The following is a 17267-nucleotide window of genomic DNA, read 5'->3' on the forward strand; positions in this document are numbered from 1 at the left end:
GTTTACAAAATTGTATCCCTTAAATCAACTCCCTAAACAATGCACCTATGGTCGATTCATCTTTAATGCGACTTGCTAGACACGTCACCCTACCAATTGAAGATGCAGTTACCTTCTGGGATGTACTTGATCGTAAAATCGATCTAGAACTGAAAAAGGCTTACTCCACAGCAGGAGGCTCTTGTAGGCCAGCTATCACCACAGCTGCAGTAGCTAAAGCCATCTCCGCATGGGCGGCTAACGTTGAGAAGTCCATTCTAGAAGGAGCCAACCAGGAAAAGGTAATTTCCTCCCTCCAGGAAATTAAGTTGGCAGGCGACTTCATGGCAGGAGTCTCAGTCGACATTATCAGATCTTCAACAAGGGCAATGCTAGCCTCAGTTATGGCAAAAAGAGCCTTATGGCTGAAGCCCTGGATGCAGCATCAAAATCAAACTGGTGCAAAATTCCATATGATGGCTCAAATTTATTTGGCGCAAAGCTGGACTCAGCCATCTCCAAAGTTACGGGAGGGAAATCTGGGGCGATTCCCTCCGATAGAAGACCTAAGTCCCAGAAAGGTCCCGCTTACAGGCGTAATCTTCCTGACAAGTACAGGGATGTTAGATCCTACCGTCCCGGCAGGGAATTCAGGAGGGACTGGAAGAATGCTCGACCCTCCTTCACGAGGGTACAGAAGGCCAAGGCTTTCACAGCTGGGGAACAGCAGAAGTCCTTTTGAGGGTTTGGCCACCCACCCAGCTCAGGTGGGCGCCAGGCTCAAGAGATTCGCTCAAATATGAGCAAGTCACATAGTAGATCCATGGACACTATCCACTATCAAGACCGGTCACAAATGGAAATTCATGGGCACATTACCGGAGAACACATTCCAGCCTACCGAGGTACCATCTTACCCGGACAAAAGAAGGTTACTTCTACAATATATATATATAATATATAGATGCGCTAATATTAACTTAAAAGTGATAAAACGTACAAACTAATCAGGGAGATAAAGTCTCCATATACTGTGAGATGCAACCAAATCCTTAAATAGTGCACAGTGATTAGCAAAGTCACAATCAGGAAAACACCTCCTTCAGTATGAATGCTGATCCAGCACTTCACCGCTGTGATCAGATGAACAGGCACTCACAGGCAGGTATTACATGAAAGAAAGAAAGAAAACCTCATTGCGCAATATTCGATGACAGATCGTAAATGTAATTCAGAACATCAGCATATACACTCACGAATCCCCGCTTTCAATAAAGCATGAAACGCCGCTCAGTATGCTGTTTCCTCAGCTCGATCCGATGCACTTGGATTCGATCGCAGGCTCCTCCCTACACGTTACGTCACAGGCACGCGACTTACTCATTTACTTACCTATTGTAGACTTACTTCTACAGTATGTAACAGAACTGATACAAAAGGGGCAATAATAGAAGTACCACAGGACCAAAAAGGGAGGGGGTTTTATTCCCCTTTATATTTGGTACGAAAGAAAACAGGGGACCTAGGTCCAGTCCTGGACCTAAAGAGGCTCAACAAGAAGATCAAAATAGAGGCCTTCAAAAATGGAAAGCCTTCCGTCCATTTTGTTGGCGGTGAACATGGGAGACTGGATGTTATCGGTAGATTTATAGGACGTTCACCTTCACGACCTGATTCTTCCCGGCTTCCAAAAGTTCCTTCGGTTCTCAATCAATGTCATTTCCAATTTCGGTGCCTCCCATTCGGCATCTCCTCAGCACCCAGAACATTCACCAAAAGTCTCTTACCCCTGATCGCACTTCTCAGGGAGAAGGGGTTGCGAGTGCATCATTATTTAGACGACATCCTGCTCCTGGCAGAAAATCAGGAGACCTTGACTCATCACCGGAAGATATTGCTCACGACCCTGCAGGACTTTAGGTGGCTAGTCAACTGGAAAAAGAGCAGTCTCCAGCCCACGCAAGTCATGGTGTTCCTAGGGGCAGAATTAAATACCAGGCTGAACCGGGTGCAACTCCCTCAAGAGAAGCTGAAGCCCTTAGTCCAGAAGATGCAGAATCTGTTATCATCCAGACGTCTACCGGCCAGGGCCTGCCTCAGTATCCTGGGGTCCAAGTCAGCGACCATACCCATGATACAGTGGTCCCAGTGGCACATGCGAGTCTTACAAAACTCCTTTCTCAGGCAGTGGAATGGAACGTCAATGCTCCAAACCATTCACATCCCGAGCTGGGTAAAGCAATCAGTATGGTGGTGGACGCACCCATCCAACCTCAGGAAGTTCAGACCAATAGTTCCCCCAAGTCCAGAAGTAGTAACATCAGATATCAGCCAGAGGGGATAGGGAGCACACTATCTAGACCAGTGGTTCTCAACCTGGGGGTCGGGACCCCTCGGGGGTCAAATGATAATTTGCCAGGGGTCACCAAATCATGGGCTGTTCCTGAAGCCCGCACCTCTTTTGCAGCCACCCAGCAGGGCTGTTCCTGGAGCCCACGGCCACTCACTCAGCGTCTTTGCAGCCGCCCATTCAGTTCACGACATGGCTGGGGGGCAGAGACTAGAGGTCAGCTGACTGGTGAGGAATGTGAAGTGGGAGGGGCTGGAGGAGACCCGATCTCCTGATTTCGGTAGAGGTGTCACTGCTACGAGACACCACAAAGTCGGAGACAAAGTGAGTAACACTACCTGTGATTATAGTTCCCATTAAAAGTCCTAACTACAGTTCTCAGATCAGCAAAAGATCAAGAGCACCTATGATGGCTGATCAGAACTCTCCCACCAGCACTGCCAATCATCCCAACTCTCCCACCAGCACTGCCACTTATCCCAACTCTCCCACCAGCACTGCCTCTCATCCCAACTCTCCCACCAGCAGTGCCACTCAAGAAAGACGGCTAGATTGAGGGATGGGGGGGAAGAAATTAGGATAGAGATATAAAAGGAGAACAAATAGTGGTACATACTAAAATGTACCATAAGGGGTTTTAATACTTCACAAATGTAAGGGTTAGGGGCGCAAATTACTTGTTTTGCCTTGGGTGCTGACAACCCACGCTATGAAAATTTTTACTGTTGGGGTTCCCACAACTTGGGAAATTTTATCAAGGGGTCACGGCACTAGGTAGGTTGAGAACCACTGATCTAGACCAAGTAGCCCAAGGCCAGTGGCACTTTCGAGCTCAGGGCAAAGTGTCAAATATTTTAAAACTCAGGGCAGCCATTTTAGGCTCTCATGACCTTTGCGCCTCTTCGAGAGGGGAAAAGTGTGCTGATCAGGATGGACAACAAAGTAGTGGTGTCATATATCCAGAGACAGGGAGGCACCAGGAGTCGCACGCTTCTGGAGGAAGTTTGCCCCATATTGGAATGGGCACAAGTGCACCTGTTAGATCTGAGGGCAGTATACGTCCCGGCAGCACAGAATTTGTTGGCCGACTACCTACGCCGAGAGACACTTTTGAACAACGAATGGTCCCTGAACCAACAGGTATTCTCCATTCTTATGAAAACTTGGGGAGTACCAGAAATCGACCTAGCGGCCACACCGAAGAACTCCAAGTGTCAGAGGTTCCTGTCCAGAGTTCCCATCAGCCGAAAGAACAGACTGATTAGTCCACCCATGGAGCTTCGAGCTGGGGTACATTTTCCCTCCAACTCCTCTGATTGCGAGATTCCTGTCCCAACTTCGGAAGTCCTCAGCCATGGTTATTGCAGTAATACCGTTCTGGCCGAGGAGGCCATGGTTTACGACCCTGTTACAACTCAGTACGCAGACCCCCGACAACCAACGGCCAGGGTTGTCAGGAAGAGGCCCTTTTGGGTGGGGGACGCAGTGCCCCCCCTGCCCCAAAGCACCCACCCCCCATGTTGAGGGCATGCGGCCTGGTACAATTCAGGAGGGGGGGTCTCTCGCTCGTCCCCACCCCCATTCCTGACCGGCCGGGCGGCGTGCTCGGATCAGGGTCTGGTATGGATTTTGGGGGAACCCCCACACCGTTTTTTCAGCATAGGTGTTCCCCTTAAAATCCATACCAGACCGAAGGGTCTGATATCATCCTGGGGGGAACCTCACGCAAATGTTTTTTTTTTTTTTATTTGCGTGGGGTTCCTCTTTAAGATTCTTTGCACACCAGTCGCCCCGTAAGTCTGATCATCTTGATCCGACTTCTGGTGCGACCTCTATTCAAATCAATGGGCTCCCATAGGGAACCATTGATTTTGAATAGAGACAGAAAAATGTGGCTCAAAACTAGCGCGGCAAAACGTGCATTGAATTCAATGCAAAACGCTGAAAAAATCGTGTTAAAAACGCCACTTTTTTCCTGGCGTCTGTACTAGCTTTACAGCCTGTATTTTAAAACGTCAGTGGGCATGAGGCCTTAAAGGAGTTGTAAAGGAAATGTTTTTTTTTTTTGCTAAAATGACTGTTTACAGGGTATAGAGACATAATAGTTAACTGATTTCTTTTAAAAATTATTAAAAATAGATAAAAATCAATCATATAATGTACCTTCAGTTTCTAGTTTCGTTTTTGCATGTTGTTTCCTGCTTCTGTGATGTACAGAGCCACAGAGCCAATACAGGGCAGTGATGGTTTGGAAAACGAAACTGATTGGTACTGTGGGGTTTTAGACACACTGTAATCACACCTCCTTGATTAGTGACCACAGAGAGAAAGCTCCCAGTACTGTGGTTATCAGGAAACAGACAACCAGGAAGTGTGGAGATCAGAGAAGAATTAAAGCAGCTTAAGAGCAAAAACAAACAAGGAGGACATGAAAACAGCACTGCATTAAGGTAAAGGAAGCTATTAAGATAAAAAAAAAATTCCTTTACAAACCCTTTAAAGTCGCAGCGACTTTGAAAAAGGTGCCTGCACTACTTTGGTATGACTTTTGATGCAACTTTGATCCACAGAATGTTAAGTTGGATCAAAATCGCACCAAAAGTTGCATCAAAGTCGCACTGGAAATCATGTGACTTTGAAGTTGCACTAATGTGAATGAAGCCTTTTGCAGCTATATAAAAAATTCATACATATCATACTAAACAAGCAATCTGCTCTTCCTGTGACTTTATAAAATCATATATTTACAAGTACTTACCTGTATACACATTTCCCGACACATTGAATTGTCCTTTGCCTGATAGCAGCAAGAAGAATCTATAAAACACATAAAGCTATACTTAGATCTTGCATAAATTACTGTAATATGCATAGATAAAAAGTAAAAGAAATCTTAACATTTTATATGTTTAACATACAGGTTTTATATTGAATATTTCCAGCTAACACCTGAATTGAACGTTTTTTTTTTTTTTTTAATCATGCAACCAACTGTTGCCATATACAGTAAAAAAAGTATTTAAAAAAAATGCTTACCTGCAAAAGAAAAAAGTTTAAAACTTAGGTTATCACATGTGCTGTCGATCTTCACTGCTGAACCACACTGGTTGTAAAACCAACACCTGAACATTTTATCCTTCCTATGCTCTGTGCTTCCTTCTGCTGATTCCGAAAGTAGAGTCTAGCAGAACACGGAATCGGGCATCTCACACCACCAGAAACATATTTCAAGCAATACCCAGTGTAGCACTTGAAGACATTGTGGCATGGTAGGGGTAGATATCAATACTTTTCTTTGCAATAAAGCATTCTGAAAGCCATAACGGACATGTCTTTGAAGTATGTGTGAAAAATGCGTGTTAGATTCTACTCTGCAATAAAGCAAGTGTCTGCTGCCTCTTTTCTGAAAGTGAACTCAATAACAAAAACACCAACTTTATCATTTAAAGGGGTTGTAATGCCGCGTACACACGGTCGTTTTTTGTCATAAAAAAAAAAACGAAATTTTTTAAAACGTCTTTTAAAATGATCGTGTGTGGGCAACACATCGTTTTTCAGCTTCTGAAATGTCAAAATGTCGTTTTTCGTGTTGTAAAAAATGATCGTGTGTGGGAAAAAATAACGTTTTATACCCGCGCATGCCCAGAAGCAAGTTATGAGACGGGAGAGCTCGTTCTGGTAAAACTACAATTCATAATGGAGTAAGCACATTCATCACGCTGTTACAGACAAAAAACGCAAATCGTCTTTTACCAACAAGGAATCAGCTAAAAGCATCCCAAAGGCGAATAGAAGTTCCCCTTTAGAGTGCCGTCGTATGTGTTGTACGTCACCGCGATTTGTTCATCATTTTTCAAAAACGATGGTGTGTGGGCAACTTCGTTTTTTGGACATGCTGAAAAATGACGTACGCGGCATAAAGGTAAAAAAAATGTTTTCCTAAATAGCTTCCTTTGCCTTAGTGCAGTCCTCCTTCACTTACCACATCCTTCGATTTTGCTTTTAAATGTCCTTATTTCTCCTGAGAAATCCTCACTTCCTGTTCTTCTGCCTGTAACTCGACACATTAATGCAAGGCTTTCTCCCTGGTGTGGAGTGTCATGCTCGACCCCTACCCTGGAATACAGGAGAGTCAGGACGCCCACTAATGCCCTGTACACACGATCGGTTCGTCTGATGAAAACGAACCAATGGATTTTTTCCTCAGATATTCGATGAAGCTGACTTTCATCAGTCTTGCCTACACACCATCGGTTAAAAATCCGATCGTGTCCAACGTGGTGACGTAAAACACAACGACGTGCTGAGAAAAATAAAAGTTCAATGCTTCCAAGCATGCGTCGACTTGATTCTGAGCATGTGTGGATTTTTGACCGATGGATTTCCCCACAGACGATCGTTTTTTTCTATCGTTTTTTTAACCATAAGAAAAATTTAAAACAGGTTCTATTTTTTTTCACCAATGGGAAAAAAAAAATCGATGGGGTCCACACACGATCGGTTCGTCCGATGAAAACGGTCTGTTTTCATCAGACGAACCGATCGTGTGTACAGGGCATAACACACAGCTCCTTTCTCTATCTGCAAAGTAGATAGTGTCCTGACTCTCCTGTAGTCCAAGGGAGGGGGCGAGCATGACACTCCACACCAGAAAGAAAGCCTCGTATTACTGTGTGGAGTTACAGACAGAAGAACAGGAAGTGAGGATTTCTCAGAAGAAATAAGGACATTTAAAAGCAAAATCGAAGGATGAGGTAAGTGAAGGAGGACTGCACTAAGGTAAAGGAAGCTATATAGGAAAAAATGTTTTACCTTTACAACCCCTTTAAACCACTAGGTTTACACTAGAACACATGTTATTTAAATTTCCTGGGGAATTTATATAACAAATCTATAGCACACATATATATGTAGCGCCTTCCTACAGTACTTTCGTAGCCGGTGCTGCTGTAAATTTAGAGGGGGTCAGAAAGTTAGTTGCCTCTGACCATGTTTATTTGGCTAAATTTAAGGCCTCTGTTCCAGTTCTGGCTGTACTGTGTGCCCATACTTGCTATCTGGGGACTCTCACCCCCCGGACAGCAGGTGGCAGCAGTGAGGTCAGGGTCACATTTATACTTCTCCTCGGCAACCAAACTGCTCAGCCTGGCCGTTGATTGGCTAGAACGGATGGATTGATAGCAGCGCAGCCAATGACGTGGCGCGCCGAGGGGTGGGGCAGAGTATATGGCCACTCGCTGTATCACAGGAGCGCGCCCGCAAGGACTCCACACAATGCGAGGGAGCTTGCATGAATGTGTGGAGTTCTTGCGGGGAGGACCAGAGACAGCCACCGAGGGACTCCAGAAGTCGTGAATCGGGGACACTCTGTGCAAAACGAGCTGCATAGAGGAGGTAAGTATAACATGTTTGTTATTTAAAAAAATTCTCTTTACAACCTCTTTAAAGTTGCTCCAACTTTAAGTCATACAGATCTAGACATCTTCCGTTGAAATACATGGGTTGCGACTTGTCATGCGACTTTGTGTCCAAAGTCGTATGACAAGTCACACAAGTGTGAATAGAGCCTTAGAGCCGGTTCACACTAGGGCGACACGACTTCCAGCACGACTTTCAGAGGCGACTCCGACACGACTTGAACATGAACCACAGGGCGATCTGGGGCGATTTACAACACAACTTGAAGTCGTCTCCAGGACAGGAGACTTTCCAGTGGCCAATAAAACAACAATCAGCTCTGGGAGAGGGAGGGGGAGGGAGGAGGGCAGGAGAGATTTGCCTGAGAAATGTATGTTATCTTCCTGGAAAGTAGCTTCAGATAAGACAGTGATCCGACTTCTGAGGCGACTTCCATTGAAATCAATGGGTACAAATCGCCTACAAGTCGAATTGAAGTAGTACAGGAACCTTTTCTGAAGTCGGATCGCCTTGAGTCGTGTGTATTAACACCGCTCCCATTCACTTCCATTGTTTTTCTCTACAGCGTGACTTGGGACGACTTGAGGCGACATGAAGTCGGATCGCAAGTCGCCCCAGTGTGAACCGGCTCTGACAATCACTTAATTATGGTGTTAGCTCATCCAACAAACTTCTACAGTAAACAAATGAACTCAAATATAAAGATAGAGATGAATAAAACATCAATCTCCATAAGTCACTACAAAATTGTACTTTATTTAGCTATATAAAAAAAACGTTCTATCACTTCAATGTCCGCACACTACTCAATATTTTTATATTTGGATTTTACAGAAAAAATATTGAGTAGCGTGTTTACATTTAAGGTGTTTATTGTGCAAGTTGAAGTGATAAACATTTTCTATGCAGCCAAATAAAATAGGATTTTGTATGCTTTGTAATGTGTTAAAGGGTCACTAAAGGAAAACATTTTTTTTGCTGAAATGACTGTTTACAGGGTATAGAGACATAAAAGTTAACCGATTCCTTTTAAAAATGATTAAAAATAGATTAAATTCAATCATATAATGTGTCTCTAGTTTCACTTTCGGTTTTAAACTGGTTTCATGTTTCTGTGAAGTAAGGAGACCCACAGAACACAAACAAACAAATCCAGGGCAGTGTTTTGTTTTTAAAATGAATCTGATTGGTTCTGAGGAGTTTTAGACACACAGTAATGACAGCTTAGACCACTGTGAAAAGCTCCCAGTACTGTGGTTATAAGGAGCCAGACAACCAGGAAGTGTGGAGATCACAGCAGAATTACAGCTACTTCAAAGCAAAAACGAACAATAAGGACATGAAACCAGTACTGCAGTAAGGTAAAGGAAGCTATTTAGCTAAAAAAAAAAAATTCCTTTAGTGATCCTTTAATGGTTCCGGAGATACGGGGCTGCTTGCGCAGCCTGTCAAAAGCTACATACAGATAATACTGTGATAATAAAGCAGAAGTAAACTTCACTAACATTACTACTTTTTAGAAGCCCTGAGGTAGGTTATGCCATAGTGTACAAATATGCACAGCATATTAGCACATTAGGGTACACTTAAATTATCAGACTGAGCCCTCCAGTGCTGCGCTGTGATCAGTCCGGCTGGTCCCAGGCGCTTCCATCTTCACCTGGTCTTCCTTCTAGGCTCTGTGCCTTCGGTCACTTTCCTTGGCTGGGCTGTGTTGATGTCATTCCCATACATGCTCATGCGCATCCTCTCTCTCTCTCTCATCCCCCCTTTCTCTCTCATCCTCCTTCCCTTACCCCTCACCCCTCTCTCTTTCATTTAATTTGTTATAACAAAAAAGAGCACCTCGGTTTTGTAGCAAAGCAATAATGTTTAATCCCGAAGAGGGGTGGGAGCCCTGTGTACTGTAATGTACTCTCAAGAAAAGGATTTTACAGGCAAGCCGTTTTAAAAAATCCTATTTTCTTGATCATACATCACAGGACACAGAGGCTTAGATAATTACTTAGTGGAATGTCCCATAGCAATGCCCAAATTGAGGGGAGGGAGACACAGACCAGAAACAAAGACCGCCATCGGAAAAGAGGACCTACACTGCTGCCTGCAGTACACAGCCCTGAACATCCACTTGGTAAATCTTAGTGAATGTATGGACCGAAGACCAAGTAGCAGCCCTGAAGATCTGAGCCATGGAGGCCTGGTGCAGCACTAACCATGAAGCACCAGGCACTCTAGTCGAGTGCGCTTTAACCTGAAAAGGAGGAATCTTCTTTTCTAAAGCATGGGCCTGAATAATGACTTGTCAAATCCAATTCGCAATAGTGGGCTTTGACGCTGCCTGGCCCTTACTTGGGCCCTGTGGCAGAATAAATAGACAATCAGTCTTTCATATCTGAGCCGTAGCTTGCAGATACATTTTTACCGCTCTTACAACATCTAGAGAATAAAAAAGGACGGTATGACTACATCTTGATTCAGATGAAATCCTGAAACCACTTTAGGTATGTAACGGAATGGCCCGTTACACCCAGAGACTTCTGAAGGATGTGGGGTACTCCTGTGCCAGCTTCACCAATGACTCTTGGGTCTAGGGTCATCTTATGTCCGATAGGGGCATAGGATGACTGAGAACTGATATCTCTGATTACACGAGATGGGACATTAATGATAAATCATGTTTTGCAGGATATCTTAGAATATTACAAGTTGTTCCTTATGAACAGGTCAATAGACTGTTGAGGTGTTAATTGAGTCGGGCTCCTAAAATATTCCATTGTCCATTGTGTGATGCCAATACTGTTTTGTGTCTATTGTACTAATTAAGGGCCGGATTCAGATACATTGCAGTATCTGCCGGCGCGTCGTAACGTAGCTCACATACGGTACGCCGCCGTAACTTAGGGCGCAAGTTCCGTATGCAGAAAGAACTTGCGCCCTTAGTTACGGCAAAAATACAACATTTAGGGCTAGATTCAGAGAGATTTGCCTATCTTTAGGCGGGCGTAGTGTATTGCATATACGCTACGCCGCCGTAACTTTGACAGGCAAGTCCCGTATTCAGAAAGATTTTGCGCCCGAAGTTACGGCGGCGTAGCGTATGTGTGTCGGCGTAAGCCCGCCTAATTCAAATCTTGATGATGTGGGCTTCTTTTATGAAAATACACTGTGACCCCACGTACGTGCGCCGTTCGTGAAAAAATCCCAGTGCGCATGCTCGAAATTACGCTGCAAAGCCTCATTGGTTTCTACGTGAATGTAACTTACGCAAAGCCCTATTCCCGAATGACGTAACATTTTCAAAACTTGGCGCGGGAACGTCCATACTTAACATTAGCTATGCCTCATATAGCAGGGGTAACTTTACGCCGGAAAAAGCCTAACGTAAACGATGTAAAGAAATGCGCTGGCCAGACGTAGGTTTCTGAATCGGCGTTAATACATAATTAGCATATTCCTCGCGTAACTATACGGAAGCGCCATCTAGCGGCCAGCGTAAATATACAGCCTAAGATACGACGGTGTAAGACACTTACGCCGGTCAGATCTTAGGGAAATCTATGCGTAACTGATTCTCTGAATCAGGCGCATAAATACGTCGGCCCGCACTCAGAGATACAACGGCGTATCCGGAGATACGCCATCGTATTTCATATCTGAATGCGGGCCTAAGTCTGTAAAAGGTCAGATGTCTAACTTTGAGGTGTTAATTGAGTCTGGCTTCTGAAAGACCTTTCATTGTGGATGCTTATGACACTGTATGGTGTGAAAAGTCTATTGATGATAAGGTATGGAATGTGACTGAGCACCCTCTAAAGGTCAGACGTCTGTGTATTGTGTATCAGGTGTGAATAGCTTATTGTCGGAGACAGAACATCTGACATAGGAATGTGTATTATGCAGGTGAATAGCTTATTGTCGGGGGCAGGACGTCTGGGGGATAATTAACTCACCTGAATGTCATTATCTAAAAGAATGTGTATGAAGCCCCATTGTGTGATGTTTTGGGGGTGGAGAGTTTCATTGTCCCTGTAACATGCTTTTTGGTTGTGAACTGTATAAAAACCTGAGTTTTACCATTAAAAGATTCATTCATTTTGGAACCAGAAACAGAGCGTGTGTCTTGCCTTACTGGGAAATGAAATGGGTCCTGTTGGCTGGATTGTCGGATAAGCTGTCGTGGGGGGATGGAATGGAATATCGTAAACGGTAGTGACCGTTACAAGGTAAAAATGTTGGGTGAGGACGCAACACGACCCTGTCTTCATGAATAATAATATATGGCTTTTTACATAAAAGAGCTGCCAACTCCAATACCCTCCTTGCTGAGGATACGGCTACAAGAAAAACTAGTTTCTTTGTCGAAAGAACTAAAGAAGCATGGTGCAATGGTTCAAAAGTTTGTTTCTGTAAAACAAGATCAAATTTAAGTCCCATGGGCACACAGGAGATTTGACCGGCGGATTCAGGCGCAGCGCTCCCTGAACAAAAGGCCTGGATCAGGGAATGAGAGGCAAGTGGTTTTTGAAAGAATACCGACAAGACCGAGATGTGGCCCTTGATAGTGCTCAAGGCCAACTTCATCTCTACGCCCAACTGAAGAAAGGCAAGTATCCTGTTAATGGCATACTTCCTAGGATGACACCCCCTGGGTTCACACCAGGAAACATATGCCTTCCAGATTCTATAGCAGATGAGCCTGGAGGCCGACTTCCTAGCATTAACCAAAGTGGATAGAACAAGGCCTGAGGAGAGCCCCCGTCTCTTCAGAATGTGGGTCTCAACAGCCAAACCGTCAAATTTATACTTTGTAAAGCAGGATGGAATATTGGACCCTGTGAGAGTAGATCTGAGTGTAGTTGGAGAACCCAAGGCCTCCCCTCTGCCATCTTAACGATTTCTGCATACCAGGATCTCCTGGGTCAAGCCGGGGCAACTAAAATCACTGGCTTTCCCTCCCTCTTGACTCTCTGAAAGAATCGTGGGAGAAGCGGAACTGGAGGGAACGCATAAATCACAGAATACCGATCCTACGGAATTGTCAGGGCATCAGACCCTTGAGCCAATGGATCCCTTGTCCTTGACACAAAGTTGTCCAGTTTTGTGTTGAACCTGGAAGCCAACAGGTCTACAAATGTTGGGGTGTAGAGACCATTCTCCTGGACTCAGTTGCTAGCGGCTTAGAAAATCTGCTTGCCAATTTTCTACCCCTGGAATAAAGACCGCAGATAGGCAAGGAATATGCCTTTCTGCCCAAGAAAAAATGTGATTAACCTCTATTTGGGCATCCAGACTCCTGGTGCCTCATTGGTGATTGAAATAAGCCACTGCTGTGGTGTTGTCGGACTGTATCCAAACAGGACAACCCTACAGTCTGTAAAACCAGACTGAGGGACAGATGAACTGCCCGAATCTCCAGAATGTTGATGGGCAGGAGCTTTTCGGTTCTGAACCACCTTCCTTGAGCAGATGCCTCTTCCAGAACTGCTCCTCAGCCTATAAGGCTGGCGTCAAAAAAGGGGTAGAGAAAGGAAGCGCCACCTAAGTGCAGTATTAAAGAGGTTCTTTTAATGACACATTGTAAAAAACACACTTACAAGAAGGTAAGGAAAGAAGGCTCATCTGTAACATCCTGTAGTCCTCGTGGAGAAAGGATCATTGGAAGGTCCAAAGCCTGGATTCTTTTGTTCCAAGCGGACAGAATGCTGCCCTGCAATGGCCTTGAGTGAAACTGTGCATAAGGAACAGCTTCGAATGAGGCTACCATTTTCCCCAATAACCTCATGCATAGATGGATGGAAGGTTCCCTCCTTGCTTTTATCACTCGGACCAAGTCTTTTATGGCATTGGCCTTTGACCTGGGCAGGAAAACCCTGCTTTGGGACGTGTCTATAATCATTCCCAAATATTCCAGCCTTCTTTGAGGCTGTAAGGAGGATTTTTCCAGATTGAGGACCCAGTCTAGGTACTCTAAATACTCCACTATGCTGCACACATTGCGGTCTAGGCGTGTTACGGACTGATCTATGAGCAACGGATCATCCAGATAGGCTGTTACTGCTATGCTCCGTGCTCTCAGCTTTGCCAGAGGTGGGGCTAGTACCTTTGTGAATACCCGAGGTGCAGTAGCCAGACCGAATGGAAGGGCCACAAACTGGAAGTGGTGCTGATCTACCGCAAACCTTGAAAATTTTTGGTGAGCAGGAAATATTGGCACATGAAGATATGCATCTCTGATGTCTATTAATCCCAGGTATTCTCCCCCCTGAAGGGTGGAGACCACTGAACAGACAGACTCCATGAGAATGTTCAGAAACTGATTCAAGTCTTTCAGATCTAGGATAGGTCCGACATCCCCGTTTAGTTTTGAAACCGTAAAGAGGTTTGAGTAGAACCCTGAGCCCTGATCATCTGGGGGTTACCTCTACGATTACCCCTTAGGCCAAAAGGCGTTCCAGGGCCAAAAGCAATGGCCTCCTTTTTCTGGTTTCTTGGAAATCCTTGATCTCAGAAAACAGGGTGGCAGAAATTTTCAGAATTCCAGCTTGTAGCCTAGAGATACTGTGGAGATGACCCACTTATCCTAAACATCTTGCCGCCAGGCACTTGCGAACCGCAGCAGCCTTCTCCCCACTCCGCCGAGTGGGGGTCCCCCTTCATAGGGACGTTTTGAGGTTTTGCTTGGAAGACCTTGAACCCCAAGCTCTTTTCTGCCCTTGGGCTTGGCTCTGAGCTTTTCCCCTAGTATTAGACTGGGGAGGCCGTCTCCACTGCCTGGAAGACGGAGTTCCAGGGGCTGGGAAATGAGAACATTTAAATGAGGGACGTTTACTCTTCTTTTTAACCAGTAACAGTGTAGACTTGCTTCCGGTAATCTTTTGGATATTTTTGTCCAAATCATCCCCAAATAGGCTTTTCCCATAAAATGGGAATGTGGCCAAGTATCTTTTGCAAGAAACCTCAGCTTCCCAATGCTTCAGCCCTTTGGACCTGTGCATGTGTACCAGCAGGAGATTCAGGCGGGATGCTTGCTGAACAGAGTCTATAATCGCATCAACCGCAAAACATAGGGCCTTAGGAAGGTCCTCATGAACCTCAACTTCTTTTGCAGGGAGGAGGCTAACCATCTGTTTCATTTGTTCCTTGAGGAACTGGCACATGTCAGTTTCTGCAACTGCAGGCTGTATCACAGCACCAGCCATAGAGGAGGAGGCTTTAAGCAAAGATTCAATTTTTTTATCAGTTAGATCTTTGAAGTCCTGAGCATTGTCTACAGGACAGGTCAGGTTTTTGTTTACACAAGAAATAGCCACGTCTATAGCGGGCACCCCCCATTTCTTGGTGAAACCTTCCTCTATAGGGTAAAGGAGGGAAAACTTCTTAGGAGGACAAAACTGTTTATCTGGGTGAACCCAGTCATCATACATCAATTTCTCCAAATTGGGAAGGTATACTCAGCCTGTGGGGATTTCCGAGACCCCAAAGAGGAAACAGAGGACATGGCAGCCTCAGCAGGGGGCAATTTGTATGAGGTACGCACCATCTCTGCATAATATTGCACCTGCATTTTAAGCGCCTGAGAGGTAGAAGGAATCTTCTCATCCTCTGAATCCTCATACTGCACCTGATCCTCATCTCCAGATAGGGATTTTTCACCCTCAGAATGCTCATCTGACGAGAGAGCCAGAACAGATGAAGGGGACCTACCCCACTTTCTGCCACTATTTGAGGAGGTTGTGATTAATGTAGCAATCCTTCCTTTTAAGCCATCCAAAGCAGCTTTCAAAGTGTCCTCAGTGACATACACAGGAGCTGCAATATTAGGAGAGGCTGCAAAGCCTGACAAGGGTACATGGTCATCCTGTGAGGCTGCTACCAGTCTATCGGGGGGGATGGTTATCTGAAGGCATGTACAGAACCCCTAGCACTTGGTGCAGTGGATCCCTTAGTGCCTCTTTTATTTGCCCCTGTCCCCCTCTTACTGGGAGACATGGTCCTTAAAGTGGAGTTCCACCCTAAAAAAAGTCACAAATTCTACAAAAAAAAAAAGTTTTTACCTACCAGAAATTGTGGTTGCTATGCGGATCTTCCTAATCTGCTTCTTCATAGTCCGCGGCTGGTCTTCATCCTTGCATTTTCTTCTGGGGAATGGTGCGCGCTGCCTTCTGGGAACTGTGTGTATCCCAGAGATCAGCCACCCATTCATACAGCACCACGAGACTCGCGCATGCGTAGTAGGAAATGGGCAGTGAAGCTCCACTGCCTGTTTCCCTTAGTGAGGATGGTGGCGTCGGGACCTGGCACGATCAAGGGATCGCCCTCGGGGGACCGACATCGCGGGCACCTAGGACATGTAAGTATCTTTATTAAAAGTTAGCAGCTACAGTGTTTGTAGCTGCTAACTTTAAAAAAAAAACGCGGGTGGAATCCCGCTTTAAGCTGCAAAGCAGAGGTACTAGTACAGGTGCAATCACTGTTGTGCTAATAGTCTTACAATACACATATATTAGCTCACTGCACATCCTGATGCAGAGTAGGTGTCTTAGGTTTGCCTGGTCCGATCCACTGGGATGCTTACAGCCCACAGCTCTGTATCAACTCTGCTTACAAAAGGCTCTGGCGTGCTGGGCTTTTAAAACAAGCCTCCTGGCGCTTGTACACTGGAAAGCTGTGCATGCGCATGGGTAGGAGCAACCACGCCCTTCCTCTTTCTCCCTGCTATCTGAGACAGCCAAAGTGCGCGCCGACCGTCATGGCGGCGGCCAGGGGTGAAGGGGAAGAAGAGAAGACTATTGGGGGCTTCGTGGGACCCCCTTATGTGTTTTGTGGCTGAGCCTTCAGTGGAGGAGGTGAGTGGTGTTTTTAAACAGACCTACTTCACTGAGCGTGTCCCTGGATGGCATGTAAGAGCACACCAGGTATGTAACTTACTCCCTCTGGTGGCAAAAAACAGGTAAAACATGCCTACTCACAGAAGAAAACCTTTACAAAATTATCTTCGCTTACCTTATCCCCACCGCAGGAAACTGCTGAGAACAGACAGATCCAGCCTTCACCCATCACGGAAGGGAGTGTTGTGCCAACCTTCAAGTTTATGGGTTCCTTCTTACAGGATCCTCTTACCTGGACCTGTAGAAGACTCTACCAGAACTTTTCGTGCCACAGTTGTATTAGTACACCAAAGCCTGGATCCTAGAGACCAGACCTCCAAAGAGAGACATTACAGGCAAACCACATTTCTTTATACGAGGCCCGGGTGCCATCCATCTTAGGCGTTAGTATTGGCCCGAGGTATGGATCCGGTTGTATAGCTAGGCCTCCGCAGACCACAAAACAGAACTTTCTTCTTAGCACATGTTCAACGTGACCAACCACCTTAGACACTGGCAAAAAAAACTGAGGTGCTGTCCATATGGGAGGGGTTATATAGGGGAGGAACTCGCCTTGTAATTAGGGTTGCCATGTCCAATTACCTGTGGTGACTAACTCACTAAGTAATTATCTAAGCCTCTGTGTCTTGTGA

The 17267-nt window shown here is 45.3% G+C and overlaps 1 protein-coding gene across 1 annotated transcript in view; it reads right to left on the bottom strand.

Annotated features, from left to right (window-relative positions):
• The window catches only part of RECK (reversion inducing cysteine rich protein with kazal motifs), an 861635-nt gene that overhangs the window by 784548 nt on the left and 59820 nt on the right, over positions 1–17267 (bottom strand). The window contains exon 2 of the mRNA XM_040353423.1: positions 5088–5146. Within this exon, the coding sequence (XP_040209357.1) occupies positions 5088–5146 (59 nt within the window). The remainder of the gene's footprint in view (positions 1–5087; positions 5147–17267) is intronic.

This window comes from Rana temporaria, chromosome 5 (genome assembly GCF_905171775.1).
Source record: "Rana temporaria chromosome 5, aRanTem1.1, whole genome shotgun sequence".
Lineage (NCBI taxonomy): Eukaryota > Metazoa > Chordata > Amphibia > Anura > Ranidae > Rana > Rana temporaria.